Here is a 19240-nt window from a genome sequence, read left to right as displayed (position 1 = left end):
TTTACTATGAATAAACAGACAATATCGATAAATTACACTTTGCTTTTACTGTATAAATAGTTCACTCAAGTAACGTTTTTATCAGTTTTGTACCAGCAACCTTACTATTCCAGGCGATACAATCTAGGCACCGCGACCTTCTCCCGACCTTACTTTAAAGGTAACAAGGGCTTGGCATCAAAATCTCTTCCCGTGAAGTAAGTTATAGACAACAAACAAGCATACACAGTACAATAAAATATCCATTCTTTCATTGATTTGCATCATCGAAGGTTACTTTTCTTATAACTTTTTTAGTTCTGCATATAAACAATAATGTGCAGCATAAGAATAACTGTTAAATATATTTCAGTTAGAGTTTCCAAATAACCACTGAACAACCATAAAAGTCATATTCTGCAGGTACTACAAATGCCATACCTTGAGGCAGCAAGTTATGACAAACTGAAGTGGTCGTTCTCTGAGAAAACATATTATGCAAATTTCATTTGTCATTTCAATTGGAAAAAATCAATATCCTTTTGTTTCATAAAACAGGTGCAAACTAGTCTTTTTCTATATATATGATTAAAGTGTTATTTTTGTGTAAATACTATTAAGACATAATACCTAATAGTCTCACAATACCGCTGTAAATGACAACTTATGAGTCACGGTACTTTTTAAATATTCCTGACTTTCGTTAATGTTAGGTTAATAAATAACTTATTGTAGTCAGGGTACATTTGAAATGACCCTGACTTACTATATTTGTCAATGGATTTAAAAACTACAGTTTGATAGAGGCAAAGTTATAAATTTAGATCAGTTCTTGTGTTTCAGTGACAAAAATATGCACAGACGTTTATCTTTTGTCATTCAATGCAAGTGTTGTTTATTTATTTTTTTTTGTACAACATTGCATTAGATCCTATCTTGGAGATGTTCATAGTTGTAACATTTGCACAACATTGCAAAATTGAGTAGAATTTCTGGACGGTATGCAAAATATTGTGTAATGTAAACTGTCAACTTGTTGTCAGTATGCATGCACATTTGACTATACATAATTTTAAAAAGATAGTATGAATAATTTACGCTTTCTCGATAAGGTATAAATAGTCCACTCAAGTAACATTTTTACCAGTTTTGTACCAGCAGTCTTATTGTAACAGGCGATAAAATCTATGCACCACGACCTCTTCCCATTGTGTAGGTTACAGACGACAGGAGTTTCATATATTTATTTTGCAGACATATTTAAAGATGTGTGAGGGCATATTTCGGTCGAACTCAGGAGAGGTTTGGGGTAAATTTCTCTCCTATTTTGTATGAAATCTTATTCAAAAACACGATTGGAACTTAATTAGGATAATAATATAGTAGTAATTTTGAAGATATTACGATAATAACGAAATCTTAGTGAAGGGTAGTGCAAACAATTCTTTTTGTTTTCATCGAACGAAACAAAATCGCATCGACAAATATATATTCCACAACATATACTTACTTTCGTGTAATAAACAATGGTTGCTGAAGCCTCTGAAAATACTAACTTTTGAGTCAGTGCAGTTACAAATGTCCTTTACTTTTCTTTATTTTCAGGTTTCTTAACACTAAACATAGTCAAGGCACGATTGAAATGACCCTGTGGACATTGGACATTATTCCATAAACTGATCAATAGATCTGTTCCAATGTATTTAATTAGATTGTTATTGTACTGGTACAGACACCAGGAATTTCGTATTCGATGGGGTCATATTTTATCTGACCCTTTCCCAGTGTATAATGGTGTCAGACAGGGAGGTATACTCTCACCTTGGCTTTTTGCAGTATATGTGGACAATCTTAGTAATCAGCTAGACTCTTCCAAACCGGGTGTTTCCTTGCTGGAAAATGTGTAAATCATCTGTTGTATGCAGACGATATTGTCCTTATCTGTCCTTCGATTAAAGGACTAAATGTACTCATCAAACATTGTTGTAGCTTTGCAGCTAATAATGACATTGTCTTTAATGCTAAAAATCGAAATGTTTGTTGGTTAAACCACTACGTTGTAAAATCTCACGTTTTCCCAATGTCTACCTAAATGATACCATTCTGAAATTTGTCGACAAACACTGTTTTTGGGTGTAATTCTGAATTCATCGGGTGATGACAATGATGATATCAGGCGACAATTGAGGTCTTTGTACTCTAAAGCGAATTTATGGATCCGTAAATTTTGTAAATGTTCCACTAAAGTTAAGTTTACCCTCTTTCAAAGTTATTGTTCTTCAATGTATTGTTCACATTTATGGAGTTCTTACACCAAACAGAATATGAGTGATGTTCGTGTTGCGTATAATAATTCTTTCAGAATTTTGTTAAATATCAGAAACCGAATAAGCATTAGTGATACTTTTGTGCAGAACTGCATTTCGACATTTGACAGTAAGCAGCGGGCTATGAGGGCTCGTTTTACATTAGACTTAACAGGAGTATTAATACCTTGATAAGTGCAGTCATGTCTGATTATATTAGAAGAGAGAGTAAATGGTGGAAAAGGGTGATGTCCACAGTATTTTAATCATTTACTTTGGTTTCCCATTTTTGTCGTATTGCTATTTTGGCATTTTACTTGGTTTGCTGTGACTTTTTTTTTGTTTCAATCGATTGTAACTTTTGTTGTTGTTATTTTTTATACTTTCCTTCTCTGAGCTGGCTCTCGAAATAAAGTTATTATTATTATTATTATTATGACCCTGTGCTATAAATCGATCGAAAAACTTCATGAAGTGAGCGGCACATTTATAATGATGCTGGCTTACTACACTTTGCATTGATTGCAAAACTGCATTCTGATCAGGGCGAAGTAATAAATCTTAATATCATTACCTGTGTTTCAGCGACCATGGATCTAATATTACAAAATAATGGTGTTTCTTTGCTTTGGACAACATTGCATCAGATACTATCACGGAGTTATTCTTACTCGTAACAAAGGCACAACATTGCAAATTTTGAATAAAATTTTCAAATGGTAAGCAAACTATGGTCTAAAATGTTACACAAGTTTCTTAATTTATTGAAAAACTGTTGCAAAATCCATTCTTTCCAAATTAGTTCCAAGCTCGTTCAAATTATAGTAACTTTCACTTGACCAAATTTGATGTTGTCGAAGTAGTAGTCAAGAGGAAGCTTGAACATTAACAACAATGGAAATGTGTTCGTGAAAATTTTCAATAGAAACGTGCATCGGCATACGTAACAGGAGCATTGAAATACAGAGCTTGTGTGGCGATTGAGAATAAGAATTCACTTATTGAATTCGCAACGCCTATTTATTGAATGAACTTAAGATGAACCATTTGCATTTAGTTTTAGTCGACACTATATTTATTACCACGGCTTGGTATGCCGTGCTCGTGTATTGCCAGTATGCAGTGTTTGCAACCCTCTAATACTTTATGTCATTTGGTTCATTGAGTTGTATTTCTTCAGTTACCTCCAATACATAGCTTGTCGCTTTGCAATAAAGATGTTCCCTTCCTTTCCATATTTTCATCTTTTTGGCGCACCATGTGTTTATGACGCATTAGACTGAGTCTCGCTTTCTCGCTTGAGCCCTTGCCAAGTCCAAATCAATTATCTAACGACGCTAAAGTTAATGCTGCTTCTGATATCTCTGATTCTCTTTTGTGGAAAGTTATTATTATCGTATAAGCAATCTTTCACTAAACGAAAGTGAAAAAAACGCACGAGGATGAACAGGCTCGTCGTGTTTCTCAGCATGCTTTTGGTTAGCTTTTGTCACATTTGCATATATTGTCGCCAAATCTACATCGGGATTAGTCTGAACACTAATTAATTAGTAGCCGTCGAGGACTCGTCAGTTAATTTCGTCGTCTTTCGTCGCATTATAATATTCAGACACTGCTTTGCGTTGTCGTCATGGCAGTGTAATGCATGCCTTCCAATTAGAGAATGACTTGGCGTGTGACAGATGGATGGCAGGATTTTGAGCGAGTGTCGACATAAGTGCACACCATTATCTTGTTCTTGCAATGCAAATAATGTGTTATTATGAAAGCATGCGGGTGTTTCAAGTATTGCAGGCAACGCAACCTGTTTAACTCGAGTCGCCCCTTACATTCAAGTACCCCCGGGTCGCCTATAGTGATCAAGCACAATGTCTCGGAAAAATACCCTTGTTTCGACGACACATGCATTTCTATCGCTTGTTTTAAATTCCATAAAAATCAAGAGACATCTCATCATTACAATAAGGGAGACCTTTTTAGTCCCCACGGACAGCGTTCGGGGGACTTTTAGGTTTGGTCATGTCCGTCCGTCCGTGCAGCTAATCCTGGATACATTGACAAGTATCCACTTATGACAAAGTATCAAGCTATTCAACTAGTTGGCGAGATTAATTTAATCGGTGTCGCATTAACGTGGAGCGCGTAATATCATATTTCAAGACCCATAAAGCCACAAAACAACAGTACCGCCGATCCCGTTGGTTCATGCTGTAGTTGCCGATGTGTGTCTTTCTCGCTCAACGCCACATAAACCTATTACGAAGACTAAGCTAAGGAAAATCCCGCTACATTTTGTCTATTTGGTTATTTTTTGTTTGCCTGGTTACTTATATAAGTGAATGAAAACCATTGATACTATCACCTTAAATTGTGCGTATAATAAATATTTTTATCTCAGTAAAAATGAGTGGTTTACCTCCTGACCTATAGAGGTCGTGCTACTCACGATGTGAACCCTACATCTGAAAATCACACCGCTAATATAAGTTTCCAGATATACAACCCCTACAAGATAATTTGACAATCCCCCTTTCAGAGTCGACTGCATGAATGAACGGTCCCTTTTTGCAACTATTTCTGTCAATTGTCATGTCCGTGACATAAAGAAATGCCTGAATATTATAATGAGACGAAAGACGACGAAAAGAACTGACGTTAAGTACTCATTAATTAGACTACTGTCCAACCGCGATGAAGAATTTGCGACGAGACATGCAAATGTGACGAAAGCTGACCAATAGCATGCTCGGAAACACGAGGAGCATGTTCATTCTTGTTCATTTTCCACGTTTCTTTAGTGAAAGATCGCTATTTGATCTGTTGTCCGGAAGAGGATTTAAAGTTCCATAAGCTGTATCTTTTTGGCTATTTTTCAGAACTTTTGTTTTATGGTTTCCCTACACTTTCTGCATTGAATCCCTAAACTGTAATTTATTGCCAAGTATTTATCATATCAACACAACCTATATGAGTATAATCTACATTGTTATTGTTGACAATTGTATTCAAGTCCCGACTAGAATTCATAGTAAACAATAAACAATGATCACAGGCACACAAACAAGCTGTGATGACAAAAAGAATACTCGAAATTTCAGCAGGACAAACGGATTTGGGTTAGACACGGTAGTTGATATACAGAAGCAGAATACTGAAAAACTTTCCACAAGTTACAGTTTATGTCCCTTTAAATGTAAATAATAGCACTACAGTCTAAACACGTACAGTCTGAGCTGACAAACTGAATAATTCGCATCAAAATTTGCTTTTTAGAGTAGATCAAGAAACTGTAGTTGATATTCGATCCAGAAAAATAATGGAAAAACAAATCATCAAAGGTGACCCTCTAATTTAGTTGATACGAGAATTTACGAATATGGGGTTTTCTACAGAATTTTAAGAACGAAAGGATTTATAATGCGTTTGTAAGAGGGCCGGATCATTCTCATATCTGTCGCGATCAGTTACCGGGGCATCGACAATAAACGGAGGTCCAGGCCTTTGGTTAAGGGGTCTTGAACCCGGGTCTTCAGTAACTGAACCCGGAGACGTACTCCGCGTGGGAAGGACTGGCAAGGTCCCAGACTTAAACGTTGATCAATTATTGCCAAGCTCTGTCGGCCGTTTTAAAGGGTAACTTTGTCATCATGATGTTGGTTTCGCACAGAATGACGTGGTGTTGTTTGCTGGTGCTACTGTACTCTACAGACCGAGAACAGGTAATGTTATACTCTCTGATCTATCTGTCCAGCAAATACATTTTTCAGAGAGAAAGAGGGAGTTCATTAGTTCATCCATAGATTTACTCCATAGATTTACTCAGTGTACCCGTGTGAAGACAGACGGTTCACCATGTATTAGCTGTGTAGTCTCTGCTTATTACTGTCATCGGATCAGCGAGAAAACTATTCTTCACACAAGACTGTCACAGTAACCAGCAGGGAAATAGCGTGATTTATTGCAAGGGACGAGGCGAAAAGGGGGTTGTCGAAAAGGGCGTGCTATTTCGATAAATGAATACGATATTGAGAGCCTCCAAATTTCCAAACTCTTTGTTTTGAGTCGATATATCTTTGCATATGTAGGCAATAACAGTGTCATACAAAGCCAATGTTCTAATTTCAACTATACTAAGTGTTACTTCCCATGGGGAAGTGTTGCTGGTTTCACTCGGTTATACTAAATCATGGATGTATCTTTAAATGATTTTCATCGTGTTTATCGCCATATTTATTTTTAAACAGACTGAGAAATGTCTACAGCCTATTCAATATAAACGAGACGGTGTTGAAAACATGCAAAACCTGAGGCGATAGCTCAAATGTCAGAATCGACCTCCGCAAATGACCTACACCATACTCATTGACCTTGTCACCAGATTGCGCCTTGGAGAAATGATTTAGTGCATTCGATACCGTGCGTTTGTCTTGTGTCAATACTGGGCCTGGGTTTTATCACGTCACGTCACAGGCTGTCAAGTCGTACATGAAATGATTTTTGTAGACATCGAACAGAAGTCCGCAGCCACCATGTTCAAGCAGAAACCACAGTTGCTGGTTTACCAATGCGATATGTATTTTCTGAAAGTTTTGGTCATACACGTTTTGCAAAATCATCGCAATGGTTGGAAAGAATAATCATACATTTAGCATCGTCAGAGTTAGAGGCTCCATGGTTGACATTATTGTAACTATCCATTACCATTATATTTTACCAGCCGTAACTTTTGTTTGTTACCTTGTGCACTATGGTTGAGCCAGGAAAACATATCGATAGTCCGTACAGTTCGATTAGGCTTTGTGATTAAAGTTGTCTCTTCAAACTTGCCGGACTGATATAAATAATTTATCTTGCCATATTGCCCAATATGTTGTCATGAGGAGCACAGAAATTTATCCTCAGTATTCGCCATATTTCAAGTTTCAGACAGCTGACTAGATAGAACCACATGCATGTTAATTCTTGTAATACATGTATTTACAACTTACAGCGTTGTTAAAACGAAATACGTGAGGGGTCAACCTCAATAAACAGTTAATTTTTCCTGTAAACGAAAGGACTACGCTCCACTTTCATAATAGTACATGCCTGCGTAAGTTCAACTGGAACTGTCGACTCATATGCGAACGAGTATAACGTCGAAATGATTTGTTCCGTTAAGGGCACTGACCTGGCATAATGCAAACTATGTAGATAAAGGGTCAAGAGTGAATAGTCCTGATGATCATGACAGCTTTCGGACTAGTAGTTTCAGAGTGAGAAACATTTGAAAAAATATGGCTAAACAATCCCACGACAAATAACTATGCAAATCACATCATAGTGCACACGTCTTCATAAACATAACACTAAATTAAAGAAAACAACGAATGATTCCAGAAAACATGATGAAAAATCTGGAGATATTGCTTCAAAGTATAAATATGCAAGTATTATGTTAACGCAAGCACATGTTGAGACCTATTGCGGGGAAGCTAGAAATTTATGAAAAACATTTTTTTTCGTAACTTACGACATGTCGACACAACTCAACTAAATATTCTACTCTAAATATTCATCCACACCACATCTAAAAACCGGACACATTGAGTTAGATATTTATTTTCATGTTAGGCTCACTAATTTAGTGTACATGTACGAACGAACGGACGAGTGAATAGATTGGCTAACACACACAAACACACATACACACACACACACACACATACACACACACACTAGCAGATGATGACATTGGTCACACAGCGTACCTTCGCCATGCTAGTACTAAAGACTTGGCAGAATCAAAGAATCTTTCCATGGAATCACATTTTCAACCATTTCTCAATCAGACTTGTTTTCCTGAAATTTTAGCAGAGCCAGCAGTAAATTTTCGTCATACTTGGTTTGCTCTATGCTTGCCGATTGTCATGGCGATTGCCATGGCGTAGCATAAATTTATCTAAATAATATTTTACGACTGCTTCTATCCCATAATATGTTCTTGCCTTGATAAACATTGGATAAATGTCGGAAGGACACTGTTGATATGTAAAACATTTGAATATGCCTGCCACCTTTGTTATCTTAACAAAAAAATCAAAGCCATGTTAATTTGCTACCTTTTGCATCATATACTGTATAGGGACTTCTAAAAAATCAAATGAAAAATGATCTCTCAATTTTCTTTATCATTTCCCCATTTTTCGTAAATATGACAAACGTTTATCAGTGAACGGCAAGTACTTAGAGACGTCCATTCTTGTTGGTCATGGCAAAATTGTGATTGAAAAGTATTTCTAAGAAGCTAGTCCAAAAAATCTTCGTTTATATTTCGGCAGTATTTTTGTTTTTGTTTTGTTTTCGTTTTGTTTTGTTTTTACTTCTTGCTAACTGCCTAGGTGTACCTGTATATAAAATTCAATTTGAATTTAATTAGCAAATAGGCCTAATGTCATCAGGAAAATGTTTGAATACCCTTAGCAAAGACTGTTTAAACACCGTCAGTAAAGAATGTTAGTATATATCGTCAGATGGGAATTCTGAGCAGATTATGGCGAAAGTCCGTTCTAGACTACGTTCATACCCCACCCCTATTACACATGGGACTTGTTGCCATGGTAATGCTGTTCTCATCCCGTATGTTTGACCTGTGTTTTAACATGCTATGTGTCCAAGTATCTATTTGTAGTTTCCGTTTATCTTCAATAGGTAGACGCCGCTGCTAAACAGAAGTTCATGTTGGTGTTGATCGATGGACTGCGGTACGACCTCTTCGGAGCGGATATGCCGAACTTGGAGAGAGTCGCCAGAGAGGGCGTCAAAGCTAACTTTACGTACTCGTCATACCCGACCGAGTCGATACCAGCAATGTACACAATAGCAACAGGTATACGTTGTATGTTAGGTCAGAAAAAAAAATAAATTGTTCATCAGAATCGCCGCTTCTACTTTGCCCGATTTAGATTCTTTTTTTGAATTTCGGCAAATTCATACTTCTGCATTGTAAATTCTTTAGTACCGCCGCTGACGGCGCCCTACACTTCGTCGGGGTTTTCGCGGGCATGATCAGGCCTGGGCATGATGTGGGATTCTGAATGTGACTTTTGACGTTTCTGCACTGAGAACTGTCAACACGTTGTTGCGACGTCTGAAATATAGTGTTGAATTCAGTGTATCTTGTCTACGATATTTCTGGTCAGCCTAAAAGGGGGAAAGATTATTTTGCCTTGTCTGCATCCGGACTGCTGCTACCTTTGGCCTAACTAAAAAAACACTCGCTCGCCACTCCTGAACCTGGGTCCTAAAAATCCGATGAACAAGATTTTTTCCTCTGGCCTTATGCTGGCATGCGTTAAAAGGTTTTATTTGTCAATTTTGTGTCATATTAGAAGCCAGTGAGGACTAGTATCTATCCCTCGTTTCACACTTAAAATCATCGTATACGGTCTTGCCTCATGCTCTTAAAATGTGAACTTAGAGCAGAAATGTAAATTAATGCATGTTGAAAAGCGACTGTGATATAAGGGTAACGCATTCGTTAGCCGCTATTTTCTGGGTAGTGTTGATACCGATTTATCATATTTTGCCTAAACAACGATTGAATTTTGCAAAATTGTGTTCTATGTCTTTTTGATGGCAAGATATTACGGAAATCTCCTTGTCTGAAAATCAGATTTATATGTTAATTTTGTGACACTAAGCTTATATTGAAGAGACAACCTAACACTTTTCATATCAATCATAGACAGCTTCGTTTTGAGTCCCCGTTTCAGTCCCCAGATCCTTTCAAATAACCCCAATATACCCTTAGTATTTTTTAATCCCCCTGTCAATTCTCTTGCCCCTTCAAAGGTTTTTGTGAATGCAGTCTCATCCTGCTTTCTTTAAATAACATGATATTCTCGCAATTGTATTCTTCAGGATTTTTATTCTTTCGAGCTTAAAACTCTACGAAACCTCTCCTCAAATAGCTGTTAAATTGTTTCGTTGATCCCTTTGGGTGGCAACGGCATCACCACTTTGAAAATAACGCTGAAATTTCGCTTGCTAATTTCGGCCATAAAGCGTTTTAATGCACTTATCTTGCAATAGCGTCTACATTTTCCTCGTGGATCGAAGGCGGCTTTTTCAGTGTAAATCGTGAAACACCGATATTCTTACCTTCCTGTGGCAAGATATTTATTCATTTCTGTACTAAGTCATGCAAGATCACGTTTCTCATTTTTGTAAATGAAATATCACAGCCGAGCTGTATCAGTCACCATGCCGTTAGTTCATTTAAGTGGTCCTTCAATTCAGAAATATTTCAATTGGATTCAAACTCGTACCGACTCACGTAGTAAACAAGTCAGCTATGAAAACCATCGCTTACATCCCTACCTTTTAAAGGGTAGTTCAATAACCGAGCTGAGTTATTGAAATTAGAGCGAACCCTCCACACCGCTAGAATTCAATGAAGCGCACATCCACAGACATACACCAGACTTTCAGATATTGTTTGCCTTGGTAAAAAGACAAGTTTTCACTTCTAATAACTCTTTCACGTTGTTATTTTTTCAAGGTCTTTATCCGGAGAGTCATGGAGTGGTCAAAAATCAGGCCTACAACGCAAGCACCGGCGTGCTGTACGACTATGCGAAAACCTGCAACATTTCAGAATGGTTCGACACCGGCGCAGAACCAATCTGGGTGACGGCGCACTTCAGTGGCATGACGACTGGCACCTACATGTACCCAGGGGGATCAGCTGAAATCAAGGGTGTCCGACCCGATAGAGACGTTGCGAACATCGACTGGAGATGGTACAACCTTGGATTTAAAGAACGAATCGATGGCGTCATCACTTGGTTGAAGGAAGACGATCTGCACGTTACACTTCTCTATTATGGAAGACTGGACTCAGTTCTCCATGAATACGGGATTAACTCTTCAGAAGCAGAGCACATGCTGCAAGAAGTTGATGAAGGAGTTGGCTACCTTCTTGAAGAGCTGGAAGAGTATGGATTCTTGGAAAATATCAATATCATTTTCACCAGTGACCATGGTCATACACAAGTCACTGAGGGGATACGTATTTGGAACTATATCTCCGAGGTGGATGTTGCTTTCTACGTGACCGAAAACGCTCCATTCGGAGTGCTACAGCCAGCACAAGGAAAGGTCGATGAGGTATGTTATTGTGAGCTACCACACTATTATAAGTTGCTGCGACGATAGAAACCAAATCTATGGTCGATGGATTTCACCTGATTATGGCCGAAATAATTTAAGAAGTGGCTATAACTGGATTCTATACCTATATAACTGACGAACTTAAAACAGGAGAGGACATAATTTTTGTATTGATTAGGACATTTTTATAAGTGGAACCAAAATAATAGACATAAATCAAAAGTGGCCGCCAATAGGGCTTTCGTTTGAAAGGCAAATATATCTGCATTTTCGACTCTCTGATATAAGAGCTTTGATTGTACATCCATTCAAATAATGTTTGCATAGGAATCTCCACTTCATAAAGTTTCCAAGGTTTTATCTATCTCTTCTCAACGCTTGCACCGATATCCTTTAAATTAAATCAACGTTCAGAGTTTTCCATTGACTTTAATTTTGTTGTGTTTTAGGTTTACCAGAAACTGAAAAATGCTCACCCTAAACTAAAAGTATACAAGAAAGATGAAATACCGGACCATTACCACTACAAGAATAATGAACGCATCCTGGACATACTTCTTGAAGCAGAACCACCGTGGTTTGTCATCATGGTACTGATACGCTACAACATAAATAAATGGACCATTGAATCTTTGGACGATCTTGTTAGAATACTATGCAATTTCCTTTACCTTCCAAAGTTTGACATGTTTAACCTGAGTGTAAAGCGTGCATATTTCTCATTTTTAAAATTCATACCACCAGTTCAACTTGTCCCACTTTTCTGTTATGTGGATATTTTCGAAAAAATCAACAAATCCGAAATTTCACAACAATTTGAAGTCCTATATTTTTCAATTCTTGATCACTCTGAAAAGATCCTATGGTTCGCCACTAAAAGTCTACAGAACCCTTTACCAGTTTTATATATATATATATATATTTATATTTATATATATATATATATATATATAGTCATACTCAATCAATGCCTCAATGCACACACATATATGTATAGACAGACACGCACGCATTCATACATACATACATACATACGTACATGCATACATACATACATACATACATACATACATACATACATACATACATACATACATACATACATACATACATACATACATACATACATACATACATACATACATACATACATACATACATACATACATACATACATACATACATACATACATACATACATACATACATACATACATACATACATACAGGCAGGCAGACAGACAGACAGACAGACAGACAGAGGTATATACATATAGATATATACATAGGTACATACATACGTAAGTATAGCCTTCGCTTGATTCTATTTCAGTCACCTTCCTCCAATACCACACCAATCACTGCGCATGGATATGACTTCCTATATTGGGAAATGAAGTCAATATTTTACGGATACGGTCCACGATTTAAAGCCAATTATGAGAGAGGACCTTTCGAATCGGTGAGTGTTGCCCTAACTATTAAATACAACTGTAAAAGTAAGAAGACGTCAGTGAATTCTCTTGCTATCTCCATTTACAAAATAACCATTATTCAAATAATAGTTCTAATTCTGATTTAAACATGATTGAGAAGCCTCAATGTCTTCCTTACAAACGTTAAGCATTGTATGCAGCAACATTTTTCGACATTACTCTCTCTTCCATAAAGGTCACCCATATTGACTTCAATTACATTATTTCCTTTAATGTTTCGTTGACAGGTCAACATATATCCTTTGATGTGTCAGTTACTTGGTCTGAAGCCAGCTGTTAACAACGGTTCCCTTGACAATGTCAAGGATTTCCTGGTGGACGACATTTCTGGTTGCCAAGCGATAATGACAAGACACCTCTTAGTGGCCATAGTAATGAATTTGGTGATAACGTTACAGATGGGTTTCGTCTAAGTGGTCTATTCTCCCCGTCTGGTATTCCATAGCATTAATTATGGTAGTGAACAAGGAATCAAAGAAGCTTCGAGTGTAGTTAGTCGAGTCGGTAATTTAGTGTGACATCCAGTGAGTAAAAATTTACCGTCTGTTAGCAATTCTACTTCAAGCCACGGTCAAGATCTCATGTAATAAATGTTCAGGTCAGATAGAGAAACAATCTTGAACAGGCTGATGCTGAGTTACTGTGATTGTTCAAAATTTTGTATCGGACTTTCACACCAATAGTAATCGAAATGGAGTCAACTTCCCAGGAAAATCCATGTTGTTTGTCACGCGCAAGCTGAAATGATTCACAGACATAGTGTTTTCGGGTCATTTGCATGCTATTTGCATGTACGTTACTATTCATCTTTAAAGAACAAAGTCCAATAAACTTGAGGGCAAGGATGGAGAAGTGGCACGCCACAAAGTGATGACGTCAGAGATGTGTGCACTTATGGAAATTGGATCAAAGTTTACGTTCTAAAAGGAGCGATAAATTATTTATCACAAAATGGGTGAAGATCAGCATTTTCACAGTCTAATTGGGCAAAGATCAATGCTATCAGTGCATAACATCTTGGAGGACAGCATTTTCACTACGAAGTAGGGCGAAGAACATGTCATAAGTCTAGAATATACTGGAGGATAATATTTTCGTAACCGAATAATAAGGTGATAATCTTGAGCTACATCTTATCCGGCGATGCCCTTCTTCTTATTACGTATAGCTAACACCATGTTCACCACTTCATTCGGTTTTCTGTTCTGCCCTCTTATCCTTCTCTGTCCTTCTTTGCTCTTCCTTTTAGTGTTTGCTTTGGTTACTGTCATAGAAAGGTGTATGGGTATGAGCTTCCCAAATGGGTCGCCTTGTCACGAACAAATTCCTATAAACAGGGTCACTTTTCCTATAAAAAAACAAATATGGGTCAGTAACAAAATAAATACCCTATACTTCAGGAAAGCACATGTCTTACTATCAAAGGTCACCCAAGCAAATTTGCCAGAATGAGAATCCCTTGATTATTTCACCAATGGTATCAAAACAGATTTTGGTTCATTTATGATCATAAAATTCTAAAAAAACATTGATGCTAGCTGCAAAAAAGTATGAGAAATCAATTTATGTCGCAAAAATTAATTTTTAGTCGAGATGTTCTCAAAACAAAAAACGCCGTCATTAATTACAATACTAACAAACCACGGCTTTCACCTATCAACCATTTCTCCGCTACGTAAGACTTTACAATCAATCCCAATTCAGAATGTATACTTGCCGCGAAATAGAGTGATACACCTAATCAACTTGTCGATATTACTCACAGCACCTACGCTACTGAAAGACAAGGTTTCAAGGCTGCGAGTGCATTAACCACTTCTGACGACAACCAGATTTTGATCCATCTGGTGAACTCTCTACATAAACCAATCCATTTTAAGAAAAAAAACAAAAAATGGGGCAATTCAAACCAATTACCTATTCGACTAAACTTAATACACACAGATTAATCATCCTAACGCGAATTGAATGAATTGTTCCATCACGATCGTACCAGCTTTTCACACTGTTCCTATTGCCATCTCCACCCTCATCAACCCTCCGATGCCGATCAGACTACCCACAATGTACACGCTAATAATTACAAAACTACTCAACACAAGAACATGATTACCTGTCGTCAAAAATATCATATGAATATCCACATTTAACCGACGAACAAAACAGTACTTGGGAGGAGTCATCTTATGTAGCTCTGACACATTCGTTGCTAGAGACTGAAAAATTAGTCACTGTAAATTAATACAACACAGAATTAGTCTCACCCTCCATGCAGAGCCCGTCAATCGTCCCCCATATCGTTTGAATCCTAGCAAACGCGAGATTATGAACGAGCAAATCCAAAAGCTACTGTACAATGATATCATTGATCCAACTAACATGCTTGGGGAAGTTTTATCGTCCTGGTAAAGAAGCCGAATGAAAAAATGCATTTTACTTATGATTTCCGCGGTTTGATTAAAGTTACCATGCTCGACTGTTTTCCCCAACCAAAACCCCAGGATCGCCTTGAACAAGTAGGGATTCCAATCCCATATACTTTTCAACATTAGATGAAGCGGATTCATTTCATCAGCTCGATTTACATTCTGACAACAGGCCAAAACCGGCCTTCAAAACGGGACACGACCACTACCAGTAAAAAAGACTAGCCATGGGCTAATGAATTCCACAAGGGCATTCCGAAGAACACTCCACACAATATTTAAACATACATATGTACGTTATGGAAATACCTGATTGTTTCAGTCGACGACTTGATCATTTATTCATCGGAACACGGCACCTTCAACACATAGCGTACTTCAAGCGGTAATCAAATCAGGTCCAAAACTCAAGGCCAAAAATGTCACTTTGCCTGCAAAGAAGTGAAATTTCTAGGACACGATTACGAAAGAAGGAATATCCCCAGATCCCGATAAACTAAGTGCAATTGCGCTAAGAATATTCGCGAGGTTCGCTCATTTATGGGGGGAATACTATCGTAAAGGTGTAACAAATTTCAGTAACGAGTTAACAGAGTTAACGAGTACACGAGTACACGAGTACACGAGTTATTACAGAGACGCAAACCACTTTCTCTTGGTGGGAAGATTGTGAGTGTGCTTTTCTAACAATCAAGGAGAAACTCACAAATTACCCAGTAACTCTTGCATTTGCCAACGTTGATTTGCCATGATTTAAACTGTATACTGACGCTACTGATTTGCTATAGGTTGTATTCTAGAACTAAAAGTCACATGATAAACAACGCATCATAGTCTTGGGGGTAGAAAACTTGGAGAGCATGATAAACGATACTCTGTCGGAGAAAAAGAGTTATTTGCTGTGTTTCACGCTATAAAATCATGCGATATATATTTACATGGAAAGAAATTCATTGTATATATTGATCGTGCGAATTTAGCTTAGATTTTCAAAAGGGAAGACTTAAAAGGAAGAATTTGCAGGTAGGTCCTTGCATTGCAACAGTATAACTTTGACATTATCTACAAAAAGGGGATTCTTCATTGCCAACCAGATGCACTCAGCAGAGGCCCATATGACGTCACCCACAACACCCCTCCCAATACAGATATTTCAAACGAGGAGGCGGACAACTCTCGAGATTTGTTCACTCGTCACCAAGTTCACAAAGCTACTCAAACAAAGGAGATATGTGTAGAACGTGTAAAAATGATCTTCCTATACACAGCTTTTCCTTATCATACATATAGACACCACTAATTTTCCAAACTCCCACCACAACAATAGTCTAGCTGAAATAACGGAAATTTGAGCATAAGGGGCGACATCAAAAGTTCAATGCCTGATAAAAGACTTATTTTTCCAGTTTTGCACACCCCCATCCCCTAATGAAACTTTATTGTTGAATGTTGATCAGAGATTCCCATTATTTCTTTACAGTGATACTTTCATTCTACTTAAACATACTCAGGACTGGTGATATTGCAAAAGACAACATTTTCAAATAAAAAACCTCAGCTTTCATTTAATTGAAAAAGTTCTTGGTCTGTCACAGTAAATATAAAACCAATATCAAACGATCTCGATCGACTATGCCGCAAAAAAGAGCAAGTAACTTATTTGATTCAATAGGCATTAAACAAAGAGCAGATGAACATTTGCAGCATTTTTTTTACATTTTTCGAAAATGGTCAACTTCCCGAAAACGAAACTGTTGCTCGCAGGTTGTTGCTTGACATTGAATCATATGCTATCAATGACAATGAATTATACAGGCTATCAAGACCAGTTAGAAAATCTAAGGACTACAGCACACATACAAATACTGGATATTCCAGCTTAATTACAAAAAAGAAATTCTCAAAGTCATCAGGGCTCCCATAGAGAGCTAAGCCGAGCATGTGAACACCCTACATAAGCAAAATAAACACTTGCCTCAGCAAGAAAACACCTTACATGGGCAAACAAAACACTAAGTCTTGCTTGAGCAAAATACACCCTCCATGAAAAACGTTGCATCGTGGGTATTTTCAAGATTGCAGCCGCCATGACAGCGTACACTGAAAAACTTTTTCTAAGTCTAATCAACAAATTAAACTTCCCATTGAGTTTGTGTTAATGTCAAACAGCCTGTGTCAAAACCGTCACCTCCCCCCTCTTTGCAGCCTCATCCAAGTGAGACATCCCAACTGGTTTGTGTCTTGCTCATCTTTTTGTTTTGATCTCAAAGAAGTGGTTCTGAAAAACAAAAGAAAAGCTGTCATGAGTTATAAAATGTTTTAATTTAGATGATATATGTCCAGTTCAACTGTAGATTATTGTGAAGTACTAACAGTACAAATTCAAGTAGTTCCTGCTAACAAGCTGTTACATCACAACTGCTAGCAACGGTTACCTCTACTATAATTTAAAATTTGGAACCCTGTAGAAAAATACACGAGCACAGAGGGTAAAAGAGAAAGACAATAATAGGCCAATCCAGATCTTAACCTTCGTTAAAGTATGTCATGAAAAGATAATCATTTAATGTTGATTTAAAATTCCACACGCTTGACAGCTTGGAATAGATGTGCAATAGAATTCAAAATTTTCATAGCATGATAAGCTAATGATCTCTGACCCATAGCTGTTCTTAACATTGGTGCGTAAAGGTTACCATCATTAGCACAATGATATTTTTCTCTAATATATCTTACACACATGTGCTGTACGAGAGACTGTAGATGATATAGCTATAACAATTGAGTTGTTAAAGCTGGCTAGTGCAACTGCCAGAGTTACATCATTTGCCTGGCACTTGAATATTCCTGATAATAATGAATGCTATTGTTGTGCCTCTCCACATGTCTGTGTTGTGCTGTCATAATATTGCTTGTAAATTATATCGCTGTGTTCCCTGCCTTCAGGTTTTTTTCATTCTCTACAAAATAGTAAAGCTCACACAAACATGCACATGATGCATGACAAATAGCAAGCACATTGACACTTTGAAGATTTTTTCAATATTCTTTATCTTGAACGAAAATGGCGTATTTTTAAATCATCTTCACGTATATGGAGGACACAATCTGACTGCGCATTAAGCATTTACGTGTCTATGCACATATTTGATTACGTAACAGAAGCTCAAACTACAAAGATTAATTCAACACAAACTCGCTCAGTTGGTACGGTGATTAACTGCAACACCCTTGCTGTAACTTGTACGAGAGACTGAAGTAATGCATGTGCATGTTTATGAGTATTTCTGGGGGTCATAAACAGATTGTGTCCTCCACATGTGAAATTACCTTGCCTTGCATGTAAGATACATATCTTGAAATGCAGTTTTACAAGTCTAAAATGTCGATTTTATTTTCGATATATCCTTCATCTTATATATGTTTGTACGGATTTAGTTACCGATAGAATGAATAATTAATCACAATAGGTTTTTTGTTTTTTCTTTGTTTTTTTTTGTTTTTTTTTTGGTTTTTTTTTTTTTTGGTTTTTTTAGAATGATATGGCCAAAGAATGGCAGAGACATTCCTTAATGTTGGCAGGAAGTTTTTATTTAGTTCCACTGCACTAGCCAGTTCCAACAAGTCAAGTCCACTGAAGACCATACAAATTATGTACAAAGGATACTCTTTTATTCACGAATTAATCCTAAACCTTTCTGTATATTGTCAAAAATAGGCATATTTCTGTGGTTCAAAAAATTCTAAACTTTTTCTTTATTTACAACAGCATACCTTCCAGTCGATGGTCATGGTTGAACTTGTCAGATGAAAATCATGGCAGTGAGAATGTCACTCAAGTCCCACTGAAACTGGAACAGTTAATGAAGCAGTTGGTACT

General features: G+C 37.2%; 1 protein-coding gene across 1 annotated transcript; it reads left to right on the top strand.

The window, feature by feature from the left end:
- Positions 1–5726: 5726 nt before the first annotated feature.
- Positions 5727–14176, top strand: LOC139147412 (ectonucleotide pyrophosphatase/phosphodiesterase family member 7-like). Its single transcript, XM_070718509.1, has 6 exons — positions 5727–6004; positions 8976–9153; positions 10828–11435; positions 11888–12028; positions 12772–12900; positions 13162–14176. The coding sequence occupies exons 1-6, from the start codon at positions 5933–5935 to the stop codon at positions 13345–13347; spliced, it is 1314 nt and encodes a 437-aa protein (XP_070574610.1). The 5' UTR covers positions 5727–5932; the 3' UTR covers positions 13348–14176.
- Positions 14177–19240: the final 5064 nt, after the last annotated feature.

This window comes from Ptychodera flava, chromosome 13, assembly GCF_041260155.1.
Source record: "Ptychodera flava strain L36383 chromosome 13, AS_Pfla_20210202, whole genome shotgun sequence".
NCBI classification, from domain to species: Eukaryota; Metazoa; Hemichordata; class Enteropneusta; family Ptychoderidae; genus Ptychodera; species Ptychodera flava.
Note: the sequence above shows the minus strand (reverse complement) of the source record. Positions and strands in the feature narration are given on the sequence as shown.

What these genes read in the sequence shown, in the direction of transcription:
- LOC139147412 (XM_070718509.1), top strand. Translation starts at nt 5,933, where the DNA reads ATGATGTTGGTTTCGCACAGAATGACGTGGTGTTGTTTGCTGGTGCTA. An exon ending in CACAAGGAAAGGTCGATGAG is followed by an intron (nt 11,436 to 11,887) that starts GTATGTTATTGT and finishes GTTGTGTTTTAG; the next exon opens with GTTTACCAGAAACTGAAAAA. An exon ending in CACCGTGGTTTGTCATCATG is followed by an intron (nt 12,029 to 12,771) that starts GTACTGATACGC and finishes ATTCTATTTCAG; the next exon opens with TCACCTTCCTCCAATACCAC.